Source organism: Ambystoma mexicanum, chromosome 4q, assembly GCF_040938575.1.
Source record: "Ambystoma mexicanum isolate Mex_15411 chromosome 4q, UKY_AmexF1_1, whole genome shotgun sequence".
Classification (NCBI taxonomy): Eukaryota; Metazoa; Chordata; class Amphibia; order Caudata; family Ambystomatidae; genus Ambystoma; species Ambystoma mexicanum.
In genome coordinates, this window is record NC_090928.1 from 46,124,128 (window position 1) to 46,143,292 (window position 19,165).

General features: G+C 45.6%; 1 protein-coding gene across 3 annotated transcripts in view; it reads left to right on the top strand.

Annotated features, from left to right (window-relative positions):
- Window positions 1-17,430, top strand: part of TAF5L (TATA-box binding protein associated factor 5 like) — a 353,159-nt gene extending 335,729 nt beyond the window's left edge. For all 3 annotated transcript variants that reach the window (XM_069607427.1, XM_069607428.1, XM_069607429.1), the window contains one exon: window positions 357-17,430. In XM_069607427.1, coding sequence (XP_069463528.1) covers window positions 357-1,154 — 798 coding nt within the window. In that variant the 3' untranslated portion in view covers window positions 1,155-17,430. The remainder of the gene's footprint in view (window positions 1-356) is intronic.
- Window positions 17,431-19,165: the final 1,735 nt, after the last annotated feature.

The window sequence follows — 19,165 nt, forward strand, 5'->3', positions numbered from 1 at the left end:
ATAGTGAAACCTATATGCAGGACAGAACTATGCTCACGAGCTGGCTGTATTTTGGTAAATTCTCATGTTATGTTCATCTGCAGAAGGACTTCTGCCTTGGAAAGGAAAGGGGCTGGATTCAAGAGTACTCTTCAAGAGACCTCTGCACCCTGCTTGATTTGAGTGGTATCCATACATTACAGCTTAAAGGTCTTCAGAGCCTGACCTATTGGATTATCTTGATTCATATGTTTTAACATCTAATTTGCTTGTGGTTTAGTCAGAAGGGTGATACAATAATTTAGAAGTGGTGTAAGAACGATATTGTTTTGATATTAATTAACCCATGCCTTGTCTTCTTTCTTAAATTTATTTAGGAGAAAGCTGATGACGTTGTGGGCACGGAGATGAAGTTACTAAGAGGACATAGTGGGCCAGTTTACAGCACCAGATTCATGTCAGACAGTTCAGGGCTTCTGTCTTGTTCCGAGGACATGTCCATAAGATATTGGAACTTGGAAACATTCACTAACACAGTGCTCTACCATGGGCATGCTTACCCTGTCTGGGATCTCGATATAAGTCCATGTAGCCTCTTCTTTGCCAGTGCGTCCCACGACCGTACAGCTAGGCTCTGGACATTTGATCGGACGTACCCTCTGCGAATATATGCTGGCCACTTGGCAGATGTGGACTGTGTCAAGTTTCATCCAAACTCCAACTATGTGGCAACTGGTTCAACAGACAAAACTGTGCGGCTGTGGAGTTCTCAACAGGGAAGCTCTGTACGCCTCTTCACAGGTCACCGTGGCCCTGTGCTGTCCTTGGCATTCTCACCTAATGGAAAGCATCTGGCCTCTGCAGGAGAAGATCAAAGGCTGAAGCTGTGGGACTTGGCATCGGGCACCCTCTACAAGGAACTAAGAGGACACAGTGACAATATCACTAGCCTCGCGTTTAGCCCCGACGGTAGTTTAGTTGCTTCTGCATCTATGGACAACTCAGTACGTGTTTGGGATATTAGAAATGCCTACTGCAATTCCTCTACTGATGGCTCTTCAAGTGAACTGGTGGGAATGTACACAGGGCAAATGAGCAACGTGCTGAGTGTGCAGTTCATGGCTAGCAACCTCTTACTGGTTACTGGGATTGCACAGGAAAGTCCTGAACATTAATATGTGGGACTGGGAAAAGGGGGAGGGCAGGCTGAGTGTGAAAGGACCAGGGCATTGTGAATGGAAACAGTACTCAAATTAAATTGAAATTATTGGCTATTATTGTGCTGTACAGAATGACGGATTGATCACCTGCAGGGAAAGTGTATGGAGAGCTTTGCTCTTTAAGATTTTTGAGTGATAAAAAGTATTCATACGTGAATAATAAGTCCGGCTTTGCCTTGTATAGGCTGTTTTCCCCTGAAGTTCAGTTTGCTGCCAAGAGGAAAATTGGTAAACCCCATTTTTTTTGGTTGGGTCTTGTATTCTTTGTGCACAGGAGTTTGGTTTCATTTAACCAAGTATTATTTAAGAAAGGCTGTTGCTTATAGCCCCCTTCCAAGATATCCCTTCACATTAATTATTTAGGACATTCTATCGAAGTTCTGTGTGTGTAAGACTGAGCGTATCCATGGCTTAATTTCAGGAAGAGCAGCTCACGTGCGATGCATGGTCTTCATACTGAAAATGTTTACATTGGCGTATTGCTCAACAGGGTGTTGGGTTTAAATTGTGCAGAAAGCCCTTTTTTAATGCTGGCGTTTTTTCTTTGTATATTATTCAAGGTGGTTTATGTCCTCCACCCCCCCCCCTCCCCCCACCCCCCCCTACCCCCTGAAATCCGACCCTGGTGTTAAGTGCCCATGTTTTTTTCCTCTGTATCCCTCCTACACTTTGGCACAAGAAATGAATTTTGTGCAATTCTCCTTGAAAATCCTACTTTCTTTGCACCAACAATGAGTTGACAGAAATATCATTGACCAATTTTGCTTGGATGGTTTTTGCTAGCATGATTAGCTACTTTAAACTGCCTAATGACACTTTTCACATCTCGGCACAATTTGGTTGCACTGTTTCCTAATGTTGGTTTGATCTACAAGTGACCCGATTCCGGTTTTACCAAAGGCCTGCTTCCTGACCTAATTATTGGTGGGACCAGTGATAAATGCACACACACAAACCTGCCTCCTCAATGCCACTGAGAAAAAGGAACATTATACATGCACTTAGGAAAGAACACGGAAAGGTGCGTGTGTTTGTTTCGCATAGGATTGGCCCGATCTACCCCACACTTCAGAATAGAACTGAACACCCTGTTCTTCAAGGAACACTTCATTGCTCAAAGGGATCCTAGAGAGCATTTCTAGCCCACTCTCTATTGTTGCTTGTGATTTATCCGGAACTGAAAACAATGCTCTAGATGAGGTCTCCAGAACGATCCACAGCACTGTTGATGAGGCATTCAGTACTGCACATGATATACTATGTGTTGCTTCCAAAACTGTGGATGAGGCTGCAAGAGTGGGACTCGGTACACAAAGGTGAGGGCTCTAACTGCATGCAGTACTCCAGTTAAGGCCTCCTGAAAGAACTGTACTCCCTCTGTTAGGGCCTCATTTGAACCTTTTCTGTACAGTGTTGGCAGGATAACCTGAACACAATAATCGCGATGTGGCCTTATGAACATGACATAGCCTTGCTTTCATAACTAGACAATGATGCAAGTTCTGTCTCGACATGCACAGAATACTTCAGGTAAGGCCTGGTGGGCTGAGCTGCGTACTTGAGTTGACTCTGCACCATCCTTATTGAGGCTATCAGCCTGTCATGCCATCCATTATAGGATATGTACATGGCCCATGTGATGTCTCAGATTGCGGTCACCTGAGTGTGAGGCACAGTGAAGGTGGTGGGATCACCTTCACACACATGGAACCCCACATAACCCCCCCCCCCCCCCCCGAAACACACAATCACACATGTTATGGAAAGCACAAATCGTCTGGTAAATTACTTTCCCCACCTTTTAATGCAATGCCACATTAAAGTGATGTATCCATTGCCAAGGAGAACACACTGTTTGTACATCCTGATAGTTCTTTGGGAGCAGTAAGGCAAAGTGGACAATCTGGGGCTCTGCACACCTTCAAATAGTGGCCACCCTGTATTATGAAAAATATGAAATCGCGAGTAGGAGGAGATAAAATGAAAACTTCAAAGGCGAGATGTCCTCTTACGAGGTTCATGCTATTTGGGGATTAGGGGGGTGGGGGGTCTCCCGCATATAAATAACATTCTTTAAATTAACATCTAAAGAAAGGAGCAAATGTAGACCATACATTTCACTTTCGAAATATGCATACATGCTGCCGCAGTATATAGGCCATTTTGAGCCGTTTCATAATGTGTAATTCCGCATGATCAAGTAGCAAGAGCTGATTGTGTCAGCACTCAGAGAGCTCATTGCTCTGGGGTTTCTAAGTTAGCAGTATAACCCTAAAGCCTCAACACTTTTCAAAAGTTGTCATACATGTAATGTAGCACACAGCACTAACTCGCCTGTTTAATGGTGATCTAATATTGGATTCCAAAATTCTCATACGTTCCACTGTTTCTTTTGTACTCATTGAGACAGAAGGCTCTTGACATCACACCAGCGTAGCTGCTGCCTGTCTGAAGCTTTGTGTTGATCTTTTTAGCTGTAACTTGGGAGAGCTGCACTTTGGTTTAGATTTACTTGGTAATCGGCAAGTGATATATTCTTGCTCCTGTGGGTGCAAAGGATAATGCTATCCTGTCTTGGGTGATGTAGATTTCAAAAGTCACATAACAATAAATGCCCACAAGTGTCGCTCACTCAATGTGTCTTCTCACATGAATGTACAGTTTCGAAGGAGAAGACAGACTAGCAAAGCACTGTCAGAGTGCTGGTGAGACATTGACTCGGCTGAAGGGACCTATGGGAGCTGAGGGGCCATCTTAGAACAATAAGAGTGGAATTAACCACAAGAGAAGAGAGCTTGTTTCACATATATAAACTATATTATTTAAGAGTAAGATATAGCACGTCAATGGGAAATATACTATGTACAACTATAAATAATTTGTTCTTAACATAGACTTTTAAAATTGGAAATAAAACCCACATTGCAATTAATAAGATTGTTTTGCACCTGACAATGTATGCATCATATATCATCCTACAAAACCGGTATCCAGCACTTTAATGTTTAAATACTGATGCTTTCCCTGTTAAAATTGTGCCTACTTCATCCAGGAAGGCAGAAGGTCTTATCAGGGTCATTGGTAGCAAATACCACAGATGCCAACGTAGTTGTGTGGGCTGAGCAGCAGTGTTAGAGTCCTAGTGGGGCTGGGGGTAGAAGGAAAGTAATAATTACATTGCAAGTGTGCTGCCATAATCCAAATGATGGAAAGCCCCCTTCTCGGCCACCCACTGGGCTGCAATGTCCTTCAGCGCGTCTTGTAAGTGCACACTGCCGGATCCTCGTGCATGCCGCTACTGAACAGGGCTGCTGCTGATGCGTGAGTAAACCTCTGTGATAAACAGATCTCCTGATTGGCCCATCAATAATATATTTGGTGAAAACCATAAAGTAACCATTATAACCTGACTATTTCATGCACAATCTTTGCCAGTTGCCATAGCAACCAAACATTCAGTTTCTTGCCACCCCTGCTGTTCTCTTCTGGTATCAATGCGTTGGCCACATAGTTGGTGCAAAACCAAAAAATGCCATCCCCTGAGTTAACAAGAACTTGCAGCACTAATTGTCTTTAATCATACCTGGTGTAAGAAGAAGCAGTCCAGTATCACCAATTTCATGATATGTGGTTGGGGTCAGTATTCTGATTAAGATGCATTCTGTTTAGGTTCTTTTGTTTAGGTTCTTTCCCATTGTTGGGGCTTCATTAAACTCACACCCCCGTGGTACTTGGACATGGATTCCCACAACGTACATTTCTGCAATTACCTATGCCATGAACAAAGTGAGGCTTTATGAATAGTTAGCGTGCATATGGATTGCAGAGCCACCAGTCTGTGTCCTATTTGCCTAATTTACATTTTTTCTGTTTTCCACAAGTGATGCAGAAACTCTTAATTCGACCCCCTTGTTCATGGATTCCTCGAAATGCAGAAGTTTCTGTCAACTGCCAGTGCTACTTCTCTGAACATCTTGGGCAAAGCAAGCCGCGCAATGGTGTGAAGATCACCCACAGTTGAGCAACAAATCACATTTTTTCCTCCTCCTGTAAAAGTACAGCATAGGCAATATTGTATGGAGTGCTTTTTAATAGCATTGGTCCTGTGTTGGCTAATAATTTGTTTTGTACATTCATCTTGTCAATTTCTTACTTGGAATGCTTCTATGTCTGCCTTTGTTTTTAACCACAGGTTTGGGTACCCATCTTATTTTTTATTATTTTGAAAAATGAAGTAAATAAAGCTGTTGCTTCATAGTGTAAAGGTTTGCCAATCCAGCTGCATCTGGGATCACCTGCCATGCCAATGCCCACTATGTGTATCTCAGCAGAAAAACCCTATCTTGTCTTTTGGCAGATCAGGATTTTTGAAACCCTGTGTGAAAATCTGCAACCCTCGACAGTTGGTGATCCCAAAACGGGTTCCTGAAGCACAAACACTTGCGTTACTACTATGTTAAAAAAAAATAACCCTGGTCTGACGTCCATCGTAAATAAAACCTTTTGATGATCTCGCCACAGCAGCCTTGGAAAACATCCACTTGCATACGGATGTGGCTATTGAAATTGCAGGTGTGGGCAGAGCATATCTTGGAATGCCTTGACTCGGATTTGAAGATCGTCGCACTCGCCACATATAATAATTTGCACTGAACCCTAGTAGCATCTAAGTTCAAGGTTTGTAAAGTTTCTTGCCAGCAGCAAGGGCAGGTGCCCTATCACACAGAAGCCTTTCACTGGACCCACCATTGACTTGCTTCGTATACAGTGCTTGGAAACCTGTGGAGTTGCATAATTTCAAGAAATTATACACTGTGTTTACATGCAGCAGATTGGTTGTACTGGATACTAGGTTTATTGCCTATGGATATCCTTGTGCACAAAACAGACCTAAATAGGACTCAGAAGTCTTCTCTGCTGCAAGAGTTAAGTGAAATGTTGTATGGTAGGATTTTTGGGTGTCCATATTTATTTTCTGGAAGCGTACTCTACTTTCTGCTTGCATCCCATCTCTGCTTTTTTGTTTGCCTGTTAAAAGGTCGATTCTTTATCGATTAGTTGCAAACATTTTTTATCTGGTTGAGCACCCTTTTTTACTGTCCGTAAGTAGACCGTAAGACACCTGCTCCTTGTGACATTGGAGTTGCCACATTGCAGAAATACATTGTGGGTGGAGCCATAATTATTATACACACTTGTGAAGTAGCTGCACTCACTTCTGCCTCCTTTCAGACCATCTTGTGCCTTCAATTTAGAAAACTAAAGCCTTTTCTGGTTTACGAAATTAATGAACTAACTAGTTTGATTGTACAATAGACTGTAGGTAACCTATTGGATCGAAGGCATGTTCTTAGGCCTCCCTGATCCGATAGTGTTGGGTGCACTGCGGTTGATTTTCATATTCAAGGTGGAAAGTAACTGAAATATGTGCCTTGGTTGAGGTTTGGAATTCTTGGAAGTGGACATTAGAACCTACCACTGATTTTTTTTTTTCTTTTTTGATTTTTTTTAATATAAATTTTTATTAGTTTTTCAATACAACCAACAATTCAAACAAAACACGCAGTGCGATCCACAATCATTACATTAACATCAACTGGTCTTTGTTCACTGCCCCCCTGTTCCCGCCCCCCTTCGCGAGATTGTTTGTCGATCACATCCAGTATCTGCCCACATAGCTGGGCGTCATTTTCATCAGATTTCTCTGGGTCTAACATTGTCCCAAATAAGCCAGATATCCATGTTTTCCATGCCATCAGGGTACCCACTTCTTCCTCCCAAGACATGCAACTTGCCTCTTGCCGCACCACCGTTTCAGCCTCCGCCCATTTCTGTAATTCTTTCCACCACACCTCCACCCGTGGCTTGTGACCCTTTTTCCAACCTATAGCTATCCTTCGCTTTGCAAGCACGTACGCCAAGTCTTTCAGTTTCCCCACGTGCTTCAGCGGCCTAGGAAATCCTCCCAACAGGCAGGCCCAAGCTGTGTCAACGGCGAGCGTGACCCCTTTCTCTGCTAACTTTTGTGCCACTTCTCTCCAGAAACCCTCGATCGCTGGGCACGCCCAAAACATATGTGTCATATCAGCATTCTCCACATCACACTTGGGGCACGCCTGTCTCCCGGCATGCCGGAATTTAGATCTCAGCGGGATCATATACGCTCTTCGTTACGTACAGCTGTATTTGCTGCAATCTGGCATTCCTAAATACTTTCTTATGGTATCCCAGGGCCCGCTCCCACATCCCATCCTCCATTTGGGCTCCCACCTGTTTCCCAATCCAATCTCAAATGTGTCAATTCTTTCCCAACCTTAGTCATTACCATCTCATGTAATCTAGAGATCTCATGCCCCCCCTCAGTTGTCCTATATCATCCCCACAATGTCGTCCGGTTCCTCCGCCAACACCGTCTCAGGCCACGTTATCCAAATCTTCCTTACCAGCCTGTGATACATAACGTATTGGCCCCCATGTAGTCCCACCTCCTCTCCAAGTCCTTCGAACTCCCTGATGGTCCCCTCCTGCCATATATCACCCAACGTTGCCAGTCCCACCGACTCCCGATGGGTTCTAATAATCACCCTCAGTTGCTCATCTCCTCCCACCAAAGCAACCAGAGGTACCTGCGGGGAACACGGGAGCGGATCCCCCATTATTGTACATGCTCGTCGCCACATTTTCCAACCAAGCCTCATCATCCCCGGGTACGCCTTTATTTCTGACTCAGGCAACCAGATAATTTCTTTCAGGTAGAACGGGGCACAGTCATCCCCGAACAATCTAAGTTCCGGGGTCGCTTCATCAGAGAGCCATTTGGCCACAAACTGTAATTGACTTGCTATATAGTAGGCCTCAAAATTAGGTAGCTTGACACCCCCTTTTTCATGAAAGTTCTGCAACTTCCAGAGCGCTACTCTATTCCGGGTACCATGCCACAGAAAGTCTCTACACACACCATTCAATTGGACAAAAAACCTCTTAGGAATCATATGCGGGATATTGCTAAAATAATGCAAGAGCCTAGGCAGAACCACCATCTTAAGCATCGCTCCTCGCCCCATCATTGCTAAGGGCAACTTCTCCCAAAATCTCATACATTTGCGGATTTCCTCCACGGCCATCTCAGTATTACTCCTGTGTTCCTCCTCCACCGTATGGCACACATCTATTCCAAGGTAGCGGAAAGAGACCACAATCCACGGCACCTGCAACACCGGCAACCTCTCCACAGGGATCCCTTTGTAGCTGCCCAGCGGGAAAATGCTGGATTTCTGGGGATTCACCGCTATACCGATCAAACTCGCATACCTTTCCATCACCTCCAGAATATACTGAAGGTTTTCTTCCTGGTATCTCAAATATAATAACAAATCATCCGCATACAGGGATATCGGGTGCTGTTCCATCCCCCCCCAACCTCGATACCTATCTCGTCGTATTGCTGCCTCAGGTATAGTGCCAGAGGCTCCAGAGCCAGAATGTATAACATCGGGGACCAGGGGCACCCCTGCTAAGTTGCCATCTCTCAGATATCACTATACCTGTTCGCACCCTGGCTAATGGCGCACTATACAACATCTCCGCCCACCTAATGTACCCCGGCCCCATTCCATACTCTCCCAAAGCCGCCAGCAGCCACGCCCATCTGACCGAGTCGAAAGCTTTTACCGCGTCCAAAGACACGATTTCCATCTCCTCTTCATTATCACAGCCCCATTTGATCACCCGATGGAGTCGCCTGTGGTTATGGGTAATATTCCTGTCCGGGACATAGCCTGTTTGGTCTGGGTGTATCAGTTTGCCAATTACCTTCCGCAGTCTATTTGCCAGGACAGCCGTTAATATCTTGCTGTCCTGGTTCAGCATGGACAACGGCCTGTACGATCCGCAGCTATGCCCAGGTTTATTAGGTTTAGGGAGTGGTATTATGACCGCCTCTCTGAGCGACTCCGGCAACCGTCCCACCTCAAACGCCTCGTTGAGCATTTCCAGCATCGGGGGGAGCACCTCCGCCCCATATGCTTTATAAAATTCACTAGGTAGTCCATCTGCTCCCAGGGTCTTACTAGTAGGTAGCTGCCTAACAACCCCCTCCAGCTCCTCCAACGTAATCGGGGCATCTAGTTCTTATCTTTCCTCTGTGCTTATCTTGGGCAATCCAATGTCTTGCAGAGTTTCTAGCATGTCTTCCCGGCTGCCTCACCCTCTATCCCCATATAATTCTCTATAGTAATCTGCAAATTCCCTGTTAACTCCCTCTTGGGTGTCTGTCGCCTCCCCATCTTCTCTAGTTATTGTCCTGATCGGGGGCCTTGGGGTTTCACTTTTATAGCGCCACGCCAGGAGACGGCCCGTTTTATCTCCACCCGCATGTTGTCTCTCAACGTACTTTTTGTAATTAAGGTTGCAGAGCCTTTCCCAGTGTTCCGTGCACCGTTGCTGTAGCGTGAGCACCAGCTTGGTGTCTATGCACTCACATTTTAGTTCTCTCTCTAATTCGTCTTCCACTCTCTGTAAATCAGCCAGAACCCCATCCTGCAAGCCCTTGGATTTAGCAATGGCCACACCCCGTATCACCACCTTGAAGGTCTCCCACAGTGTCCCCGTCGAGTCAACGCTGCCTGTGTTCATCTCAAAGTAACTAATGATTTCGTCTCTCACATCCTCCTGAAAAAACGGATCTTTAAGCGCCTCCGCACGGAGGCGCCACGTCGGAATCCGTGCCCTAGGGTGGCAGTATTGCCACCCCACGACCGGGGGCGAGTGATCCAACAGGACCCTCGCCTTATATTCTATATGAGCAATCTCTATCATTACATCTGATGTGGCAAAGACATAATCAAGTCTAGTGTGCAGCTGTTGTGGGGCCGAGTAATGTGAATACTGCCTCTCATTAGGGTGTTTAGTTCTCCACACATCTACCAGTCCAAAGTCGTCTAACAACGATTGCAATGCTCTAGCTGCTGGGGCAGGCCTGACCATCTTGTCATCCGACCTGTCTACTGCGGGATTCAGCACACAATTGAAATCCCCTCCCCAGATCACCGCGCTACCCACACACAAGCTCAGGCTGGTGCACATAGTCCGGAAGTACTCCACCGTGTTTTGATTAGGGGCGTACGTGTTTACAATGCACACTTCTTTATTTTCCACCACCCCTCTCACTATGGCCAAACGCCCCTCAGTTTCCTGTATCAGTTGAAACGGGACGTGCAACGCCACCCAGACCAGCACACCCCTAGCATAGGCCGAGTACGAAGACCCCACTACAGTACCTTTCCACTTTCTCCTCACCAGCTCCAGTTTTTCCTGTGTCAAGTGCGTCTCTTGTAACAATGCAATATCTATGTTTTGTCTTTTCAAATACAGCATGACCTTGTTCCTTTTTAAATAGCTATCGAGTCCCCTGACATGCCACATCACTATTTTAGGATCCCCCATGGCTCATCAATACCCAACTCTCTCTCTCTCTCTCCCCGCCCGCGACGTCCTCCTGTGCAACACAGATACAATACTAGGGTTATTCCCTGTAGGCTCACGTGTAAACTCAAACTCCCCAAAACTATATACAAACCAAACTCACCCTCCCCTCCCCCACCCATCCCTTCCCCAACAACTCCCTCCCCAACTGTTGCCCAGCTCCATCCCTGGATCTCAGGCCCCCCCACATCTAGCCCTGTCTAGTAGGCTCAGAGCTCAGTAGGGTGAAGTCGCCCTGTGAGGACTAGCCCTGGAGGGCTCCCTACTAAAGCGACAGCCACAGTGCAAACAATGCATTATCCATACTACTCCAGACCCATCTACAAATAGGCAACTCCAATGACTATAATCCAGTCCCATAGTCTTAAACCGCACAATCTCACTGTGCTCCCAGCACTCTTTACTTATCTCTTTAGTCTCCTTCTTCCGCCTGGACGTCCGGCTCCTGGGGGCAGCCCTGCGCATCAAGCCATCCCATGGCATCCTCCAGAGTGTCGAAAAATAAAGTTCTGTTTTTATGAAAAACCTTCCATTTCGCCGGATAAAGTAGCATGTATTTTTGGCCCGCCACCCTCAGTCTCCTCTTAACAGCCCCGAAGTTCATTTGGCTCCGCTGTACCATCCGGGTATAGTCTGGGTAGGCTGTTATGTTTGCCTCCCCTCGCTTGATTGTTCCACCTTTGCGAAAGTGTTCCAGAATCCTTTCCCGATAATTAAGGATCTTGCCGATCACTGGCCTGGGCGGGTTGCCTGGCGGCGGCCTCCTCGTCAGAGCCCTATGCGCTTGTTCCACAGCAAATCCCTGGGACAGAACTCCGGTGATCTCCTGCAAGCAACAACATGTTTTCGATAAACTCTGTGGGGTTGTGGCCCTCTGTTCCCTCCGGTATACCCACAATGCGGATGTTGTTCCTTTGGGCGCGTCCCTCCGCTTCCTACTCTGCTCTCCAGGTTGCCCACTCTTTGCACTAGGGCATGCAGTTCCGATTTGTGTGAGGCGCAATCCGCTGTGTTCGAGCTCCCTTCTTTCTCCAGGCTCTTTGTGCGCTCCGACAGGGACCTCACATCCTGTCGGAGTAGGTTCACCTCCTCCTGTACTTCCCCAACTTTAAGGTCCAACACAGTTTTCAATTCAGCCACAACTATTTCAAGCTTGGCCTCCCAGGCCGCTTTCAAATCCGCTTTCAGGTCCGCAATTGCCGCCAGAGCCTCTTGATTTGGAACCGCGGCGGCCATGCCACCTGCGGGAGGCTTGTCTTTACTTCTAGCACTTTCCGGGCTCGTCGGTGTTCTGGCAAATTCATCTAGTGTAGGCTGTTTCGCTTTTTGTCGTAGTGGCTTATTAGACATGACGCAGCAGCCATGTGTTGTGGGCCCACCCCGCTCTTCTGCTCCGCAATCGGGGGGCGAAGGGCATACGCTCCGTTCCAATGTCCAATGCCCTACCGAAGCATGGGGGGCCACAGAACCTCAAGAGCTCCACCAGCCTCCGTGCCACACTCTCTCGGCCTACACACCCCAACATGCAATGTATCATTAGTTCCCTCCCGTTGGAGTCGCAGGCTTGCCTACCTTCACTTACAGTTTACGGTGCAGAGCATCCACCATAGCCTCTGTCCTGAATGCAATGGTGACTCACTATTGTTTGCGTAGTTTCACAGGGGCGGCCCGTTGCTGTCATCCGTGTTTGGGGCGACCCCCACACCAGCGTCCCAAGCCTATTCCCTGTGTGCCGCAATGGATTGTATTCTCCCACGTAGGTAAATAAATCCTCCGCGGGGGTATCCCACGACACTTGTCCAGATCACTGACAAGTCCCACGTTTTGCCGAGGCAATTGTGCCTCCTAAAGTGCCCCAGTTGTGTTTAAGATTATCCTGGCACTATATTGCGTGCCTTATAATTTTCATGCAACAGTTTAGTCACGCAGTTTCCTGCTGCCGTATTCCATGCCGGCAACCATGCACAGCTCTGAACATTTATCGTGGGTCGCCGCCCTGGGTGTTATTACGGCGCAGCTCCCAAGAATGCAATGCCTGTGTACGGGTGATCCGTGGCCTCCTCTTGTTCCGGGGACCTCCTGTTGTGCGTGTCCGTCTCCCTCACCAGCTAGCGCTGGCTTGTGCCCTTTCTTTTGTTAGTGTCGGTGTGCCGGGCTCCCGTGCCCTCCGTCTCTGCAATGGTGTGGCGTCGGATCGCATGTCAGGGCTCTCTGATATAGTCTCCACCGGCACACTGCAATGACTTTTCTTTCGGCTTTACTCTGCAGGAGTCCCGTCGACCGCACGCAACAATGTAGCGCTGCTGCGCCACGTGATAATGGATCACTGTAGCACACGTGGCTCGACAGTTAGCCGGAGCCTGAGTGTTCTCTGTAATGGATACACTTGCTGGTCCCGAATTGGGTCTCTCGTCTTGCTTGCACTCACCGCAGCCACTGCCCACGCTCAGCTCCTCATCCCCGTGTCCACCTTAGTCTGCAGGCGTCCGCCATTTCTTCTCTACTGTCGTCCTGCCTCCAAAGTCACGCAACTCCTGTTCAGCTTGGTCGTTTCAGATCGCATGCAGTTTATAGCAAGCCTCCCACGCTCCGACCGCCACCAGTCTATACATGCGTTTTTTCCCGTCATCTCCGATCGGCGTATGCAGCAGGAGTATTGCAACGCAGGCAGGAGCATCCCATCACGCTGCAAGCGTTCAGAGCATATTTGGCACCTAAGCTCTCATCAAGGGCACCGCCATGACCCTCCGGTCCGCCGCGGTCGTTCCTTCACACCGCAGCCAGCCGATAACTTTGTCCGTGTTTTCGGGCGGCCATCTTGCTTCCTTCTTCCGTCCGGCTCACGATTCTTTCTTCCGTGATTTTCTCCGTCGCGGCTCCACTGCTATGCCTGCAAACTTCAGCGGGCACGGCCGCACTATTCATAAATCCAGCCTTGGAGCTTTAGGCATACACAAGCATTTATTAATGCACTTCTGCCACAGGATCAATGCCGGATCGTAGGAGCTCCCTCAGTACACGTCTCTTCACATGATCCTCTTGGCCACGCCTCTAGAACCTACCACTGATTGTGGCAAACTGAGGAAGCCACTGTGCCAGAGTATGTAAAGGAGTCTGCTGCATTGCCAAGTGGATGGAGGAGTGATTAAGCATGGGTAGCAATAGAGACGGCGTTGAAGATAGTGAGGGGCGAGGCTGGCTGCAGAGTTACGTGGATGGGCTTTTCTATTAGGGCCCAACTTACTTGCTGTGGTCCTGGCATCTCACTGCTGAAGCCTGCCTGCCTGCCACCCCTCGTCTTGTTCGCACTACCGGTGCAGCGCTTTTGCGGCAGCATGGGAGAATGTGCAGACCTGCAGGAGGGGAAGGTCTTAATCACTGGTTCTAGATACTGTTGCAGTCAGTTTGTTTTCACCTACTTTGGACTGCACTTCCACCTGCTCCTCTGCTCTCAGAAAGCATCTGGTGCACAAAAGTTCCTAGCTGTCTGGCTACATTGTCTCGCAAAGGAAGGTAGCCCTCTGTAGGTGTGAAAGCCAATTGATCTTGTTCACTCTTGAGACTTACATTCTCTCCCATTTGGTGCAGTTTCAGTGAAGGTTGATCTCCTGACCATCTGATTACTGTAAACGTCTCCTGTACTTGTTGGCTCCAGACGATCCCAGTAAATGTATATTTACAAAGACATTTCTCTGCAGTCCCGTGTGAGCTTTGATGGTCCTTTTGGACTTCATATTCTTGTTATATTGCTTTTCATGATTTTTATCTTAGCTCTTTTTCACTCCTGTTTACCACTTTGTCACCATCTCAGATAACGCATTCTTCAAGCATCACATGGCCAGTATTAGGCAACATTGTATTGTGACAATCAATACAAATGCTGCTCTCAATGACGTAGTACGGATCAACTCCAGGTCAAGATCATTTTTCCTAACTTTGAGATGGAGGGTTGCCCGTTTTCCTGAATGAGTGTTGTATCAGAATAGCACACTTCGCCTAAATGTTTTAACTAATGGCTGTGCAATGCTCTTATGCATGTACAGGTGGACTGACCTGGTTGAGGATGTCTTTTTCATGTCGTTATTTTAGGCATGGTAAATAATGCCTAAGCAGCTCAGTAAAGTGTGTGGGTTCCACCAACAGTGATGGCTAAAACACGATTCATAGTTTAACACCATGCTTTTCCCCTGACCTGTGTTGATTGGTGACAAGCATGTTTGATGTGTGTGTGTGCCGCTTTACATGAGGAAAACTGTTCATTAGTATGTGTACTATCACTCGGATAATCCATTTGAAAGATCCGTTTGTGAAGCATTCTACTTTGTGTACAGTGTACTCCTTTCTCATTATGCAGAGATCAAAAACAGCCTGCCAGTAAGTTGACCCTACTCCTAGCCCAGGTGTACCTGAAATTAATAGATTGGTTCCTTAGTGCGAGTGTAGAGGTCAAAAGCATTGTGATGGCATAAAAGACAGTATCAAAGATACTTGTAATGTTTCCATTAATGATTGTTACATGCTGCTTTTGAGAGGTTGCTTAAGACTGTCTGGTTAGTTGCATCTTGAAGAACTTGTCCCGTCACATATACTGCCAGACATCCCTGGAATAGGTAAGCAAGGGGAAGATCCACCTCTGTGTGAATGTGTGCCACTGTATTCTAAGGCTATGGGGTGTCTATTCTGACATTCCTGTTTATTCTTAAGCAATTGTTTGGAAGATTAGATCATGTCTCCTTTATCTGTTAAATTTGATTTCCTCTATTTCAGTCTTCTTATTACGGCCGCTTGTTGAATTCTTAAACAGTTGTATCATTGCATCTTTACATATAAATGTTTGAATTCAACATCATTGGTCACATGACTGTTCATCATTCCTAATTGGGAGGTTAGTTCTTCAACAAGATTATCAAAAATAAGTGGATTTGTCTTTTTGCCATATGAAATTGGCACGTTTGATTTAAGTACATATAGATCTTTTACAAAACGTCCTGCAGTGGTACCAGAATGGTTGCGCACTGACTTTGATGTTTTTCTGGCACAATGCTGAGAAAAGCATGTGTAGTTCGGTCTTCAGATCCTTAATTACATGACAAACCCTTTAAGCACTGAGTAGCTGCATCAGAAACGAGTGCTACTTTTCACCCTCTTCTGCAGACCACTGTGTGGCTCACATAGCATTAGGTACAATGGTGTCTTGTCCAAGAAAGTAAAAACACATTGGTTATATATTAAGCATGTTCCTCTCCTCAAGAACTCCTCCATTTGCTGTTGAGTAAAGCATGGTTTGAAAATGAACTGTTCATTTAAAACGCATGCAAACCTTTCAACCTTCAATCCCCCTTTCCCACCCTCTTGAGTAATTCCTGCATTCAGGTTCTTTGTTTAAATGCAACTTAATTCTGGAATCCAGTTTTAGTACCAAACTAAGGAGTATGGCTGTGCAATGATCATGATTTTTATGAATGGCGTCTTGGTAAACTATGGAATTATGGGCAACAAACTCTTGAAAGAGTTGGTCTATCAAATGCTGAAATGTTTCCGTCCGGTGAAGTACACTGATTAAATGCATAGCTGTGAATTCACTTAGCCGAAACGTCTTAAGTGTAATTACTTTGCGTCTATAACAATCGAGCATGCGTCTTGAGTAAAACCTCACATGGAGAAAACCTATTGATTTGTAACAATAAGAACACGTACAAGATATACATTGATACCCCGACTTCAGCGTTTTATTTTGGGCCAGGATGTTGAGCATAATCCAGTAAACAAAGTTGATATGCATCCCTGATATTGCTTCCGAAAAACCAGCTACATTTATGCAAGACTGTGTGCACTCGCTACGGTGTTAAAATAGTAAAGCATTATTCATATGAATCCTTGTGCAAAGTTCTGCTTAGAAACACTAAACCTTGATCCCTTTCCTCCAAACACAACATTTATTTATAAGAATCAAGATAGTCGATTGGCCCTTGTCCATTCTCTTGGAGTATTACAAGAACAATTGTTATGACCCGTTTGTCAACATATTAATTTATTGATGCAGAGAAGAAAAACTGTGATTAAAAAAAAATTGATTCATACTTCTGTTCAAAGCATGATGGGAGAGATGCATAGGGTGAGTGGCTAGTTGCCCAATGGAACCAAAACCTATTGACCAAATAGTGTGTTTGTCTGCCTCATCGTCATGTCCCTTTCAATGACTCCTGGGTACAAGAGCTGGTATCCTGTACCATTGCCGACAGGCTTTAAAAGCCACTTGTATATGCTTCACAACAAGAGGGATTGTTGAAGAGGTAGAAACTGTAACTCAGTGGTATCTAAGGCAGTGGTATCTCTCCTTAACATACTAACTATCCACAATGGCAAAGTGAAAACAAACTAGCCAACCCTCAATCTACTGGGGCCACTTGGTAGTCACACACGCAAGCCCTGTGAATGACATTTCTCCTTCAAACAAATGCACTGCACATAAAGTCGTTCTCATTTTGAAGGTAAAGGCAAGATTGTAAGCAGATAGGGGAGGAGGTGGGGGGTCTAAAGTTATTCTTGTTTGCAAAAACCAGACCTTTTCATATTTTGTTTGTGTTTTTTTTAATCTTGGAAACTCGTTTTGTAAAGACTTTATGAAGAAAATGAACATTTTGCAGAAGGGGGGGTTTAAATGTTTTTGTTTTTATAAAATGGTGAACTACTTGCTCTATGGAAATGCTATGTATTTTTATTTTCTATTAAAACATTTTGTTAATGAGTGTTGTGGGTATTTTTGTGGGTATTTTGGTGGTGGGGGAGTTCTTTATCTCTAGCCTTCTGTACATTGTTTTCATTGTAACCTAAAACTTTGAAAACATCTACAGTTTTCCCTTGCCCCTTTTTCATCGCTCTCAGCAAGCACATGTACAGTTTGGAGGGGCTAAGATGCTTCAGTCTGCCAAATTGATAGCTGCAACCAGCTGCTGAATCTTTACAAAACTTCAGCCACCCAAAAGTGTTAATCTGGTTTTATATTTTTGGTTTTTCTCTTCATGGAACTAAACTCCAGACATTGGAAAAGTAAAAACAAACATGCCTTAATCGAAAGAAACAAGACTATAAAATAAGGGCCTTCACAGCACTGCATTGGCTTTCAGTGGAATATTGTTGAAGCACAGTGTGTGTAATGGGGACCAACCTTTAAGTGGCCATTTAAGATCAAGCCATAACCACCAAAGATTATGGAAGGTCTGCAAATATTTATTTTTAAAGTCATTTAGGTGCTGTTAGGGTGATACGTAGTTTGGGTTCTGGTTGTGCAAATGCGATCCGCCACTGTCAATGCTGTATTAGCAGCCACAAAACCCTACCCCCAAACAACAGAAGCAGAACAAACAATTGTATTTTGTCCTTGGTTTTACCATGATTATTTTATGCAACACTAACATGTTTTTTTGTCATCCTTAGTCTGGTTTTTTGGTTCGTTGCTGTTTTCTTCTGTACAAAAAGTTGGGGAGTTCACAACTGGAGGGGAAATTGGGCATGAAATGGAAATCTTTCCTAACACTAATGTACTCTTAGTCCTTAGTCCCCTTTCCTCCATACGTCCCACCATCCTCGGCCCCTAATAAAATTGCTGTCATTAGGCAATGTTAATCTATTGTCTATGCATCTATTGGGACTGAGGTGTGGCGCCGGAGTGAGGAGTCAGGGCAGCACATGCTCCCAGCGACGCAACCCTGTGCGCCTCTAAATTTAAAGGGGAAGAAGGTTTGTTTTGGTGAAAAATGGTTCCGTCTCCTGGGAAGGACGCCCATGCAGTGTGGAGAAAAGGGGACTAGTCTGACATCGCAGAGTGAGGTGGTCCCTGTAGGCAGGATGACACACTCTGGCTCGGTTTCCAACACAATAAACAATTTTTTTTTTAAACCGGGATCGAGTTTAATGTCTCTTTTCCTGACTTCCAAAATAATGTTTCAACCAAAAATTTCACAAACTTCCGCCTCTGCCGGGCTTAGCCCTTTCACCATACAGGTCACATCGGTCCACCTCTGTTGGGCTCAGACCTCTCACAACAAACTTTAACACAAGCTTGCAAGGGGGCTCCGTTCCGCAAGCTTATTCTACTTCGGTCTCTCTCTGTTGGGCTCGCACCACTTTTAGGGCTCGAAGACCTTTGAATGTGCGTGGCTTTCTTTACAGACCACCGCAGGACCACTTTGACTCAAAGTTTACAGTTTATCTCCAAGAGAAGGGGAGATTGAAATTTAAACTTCATTTCACTTTTGCTGTTCATTCGCTTTATCACTTTAAACAATATGATAGGATAGTTTATTTATATAGCGCCTATACACACTGTGTTTCAAAGCGCTTCAAGGAAAGGGAGGGAACAAGGGAAAATACAATGACATTCTCACAGGCCATGAACAGTAAGGATGTGAAATTAACTATCGTACTCGGCCTGACGACATTTCAGATAGTGCAAGAGCTAAGACATAGATAAGGAAGGGAGG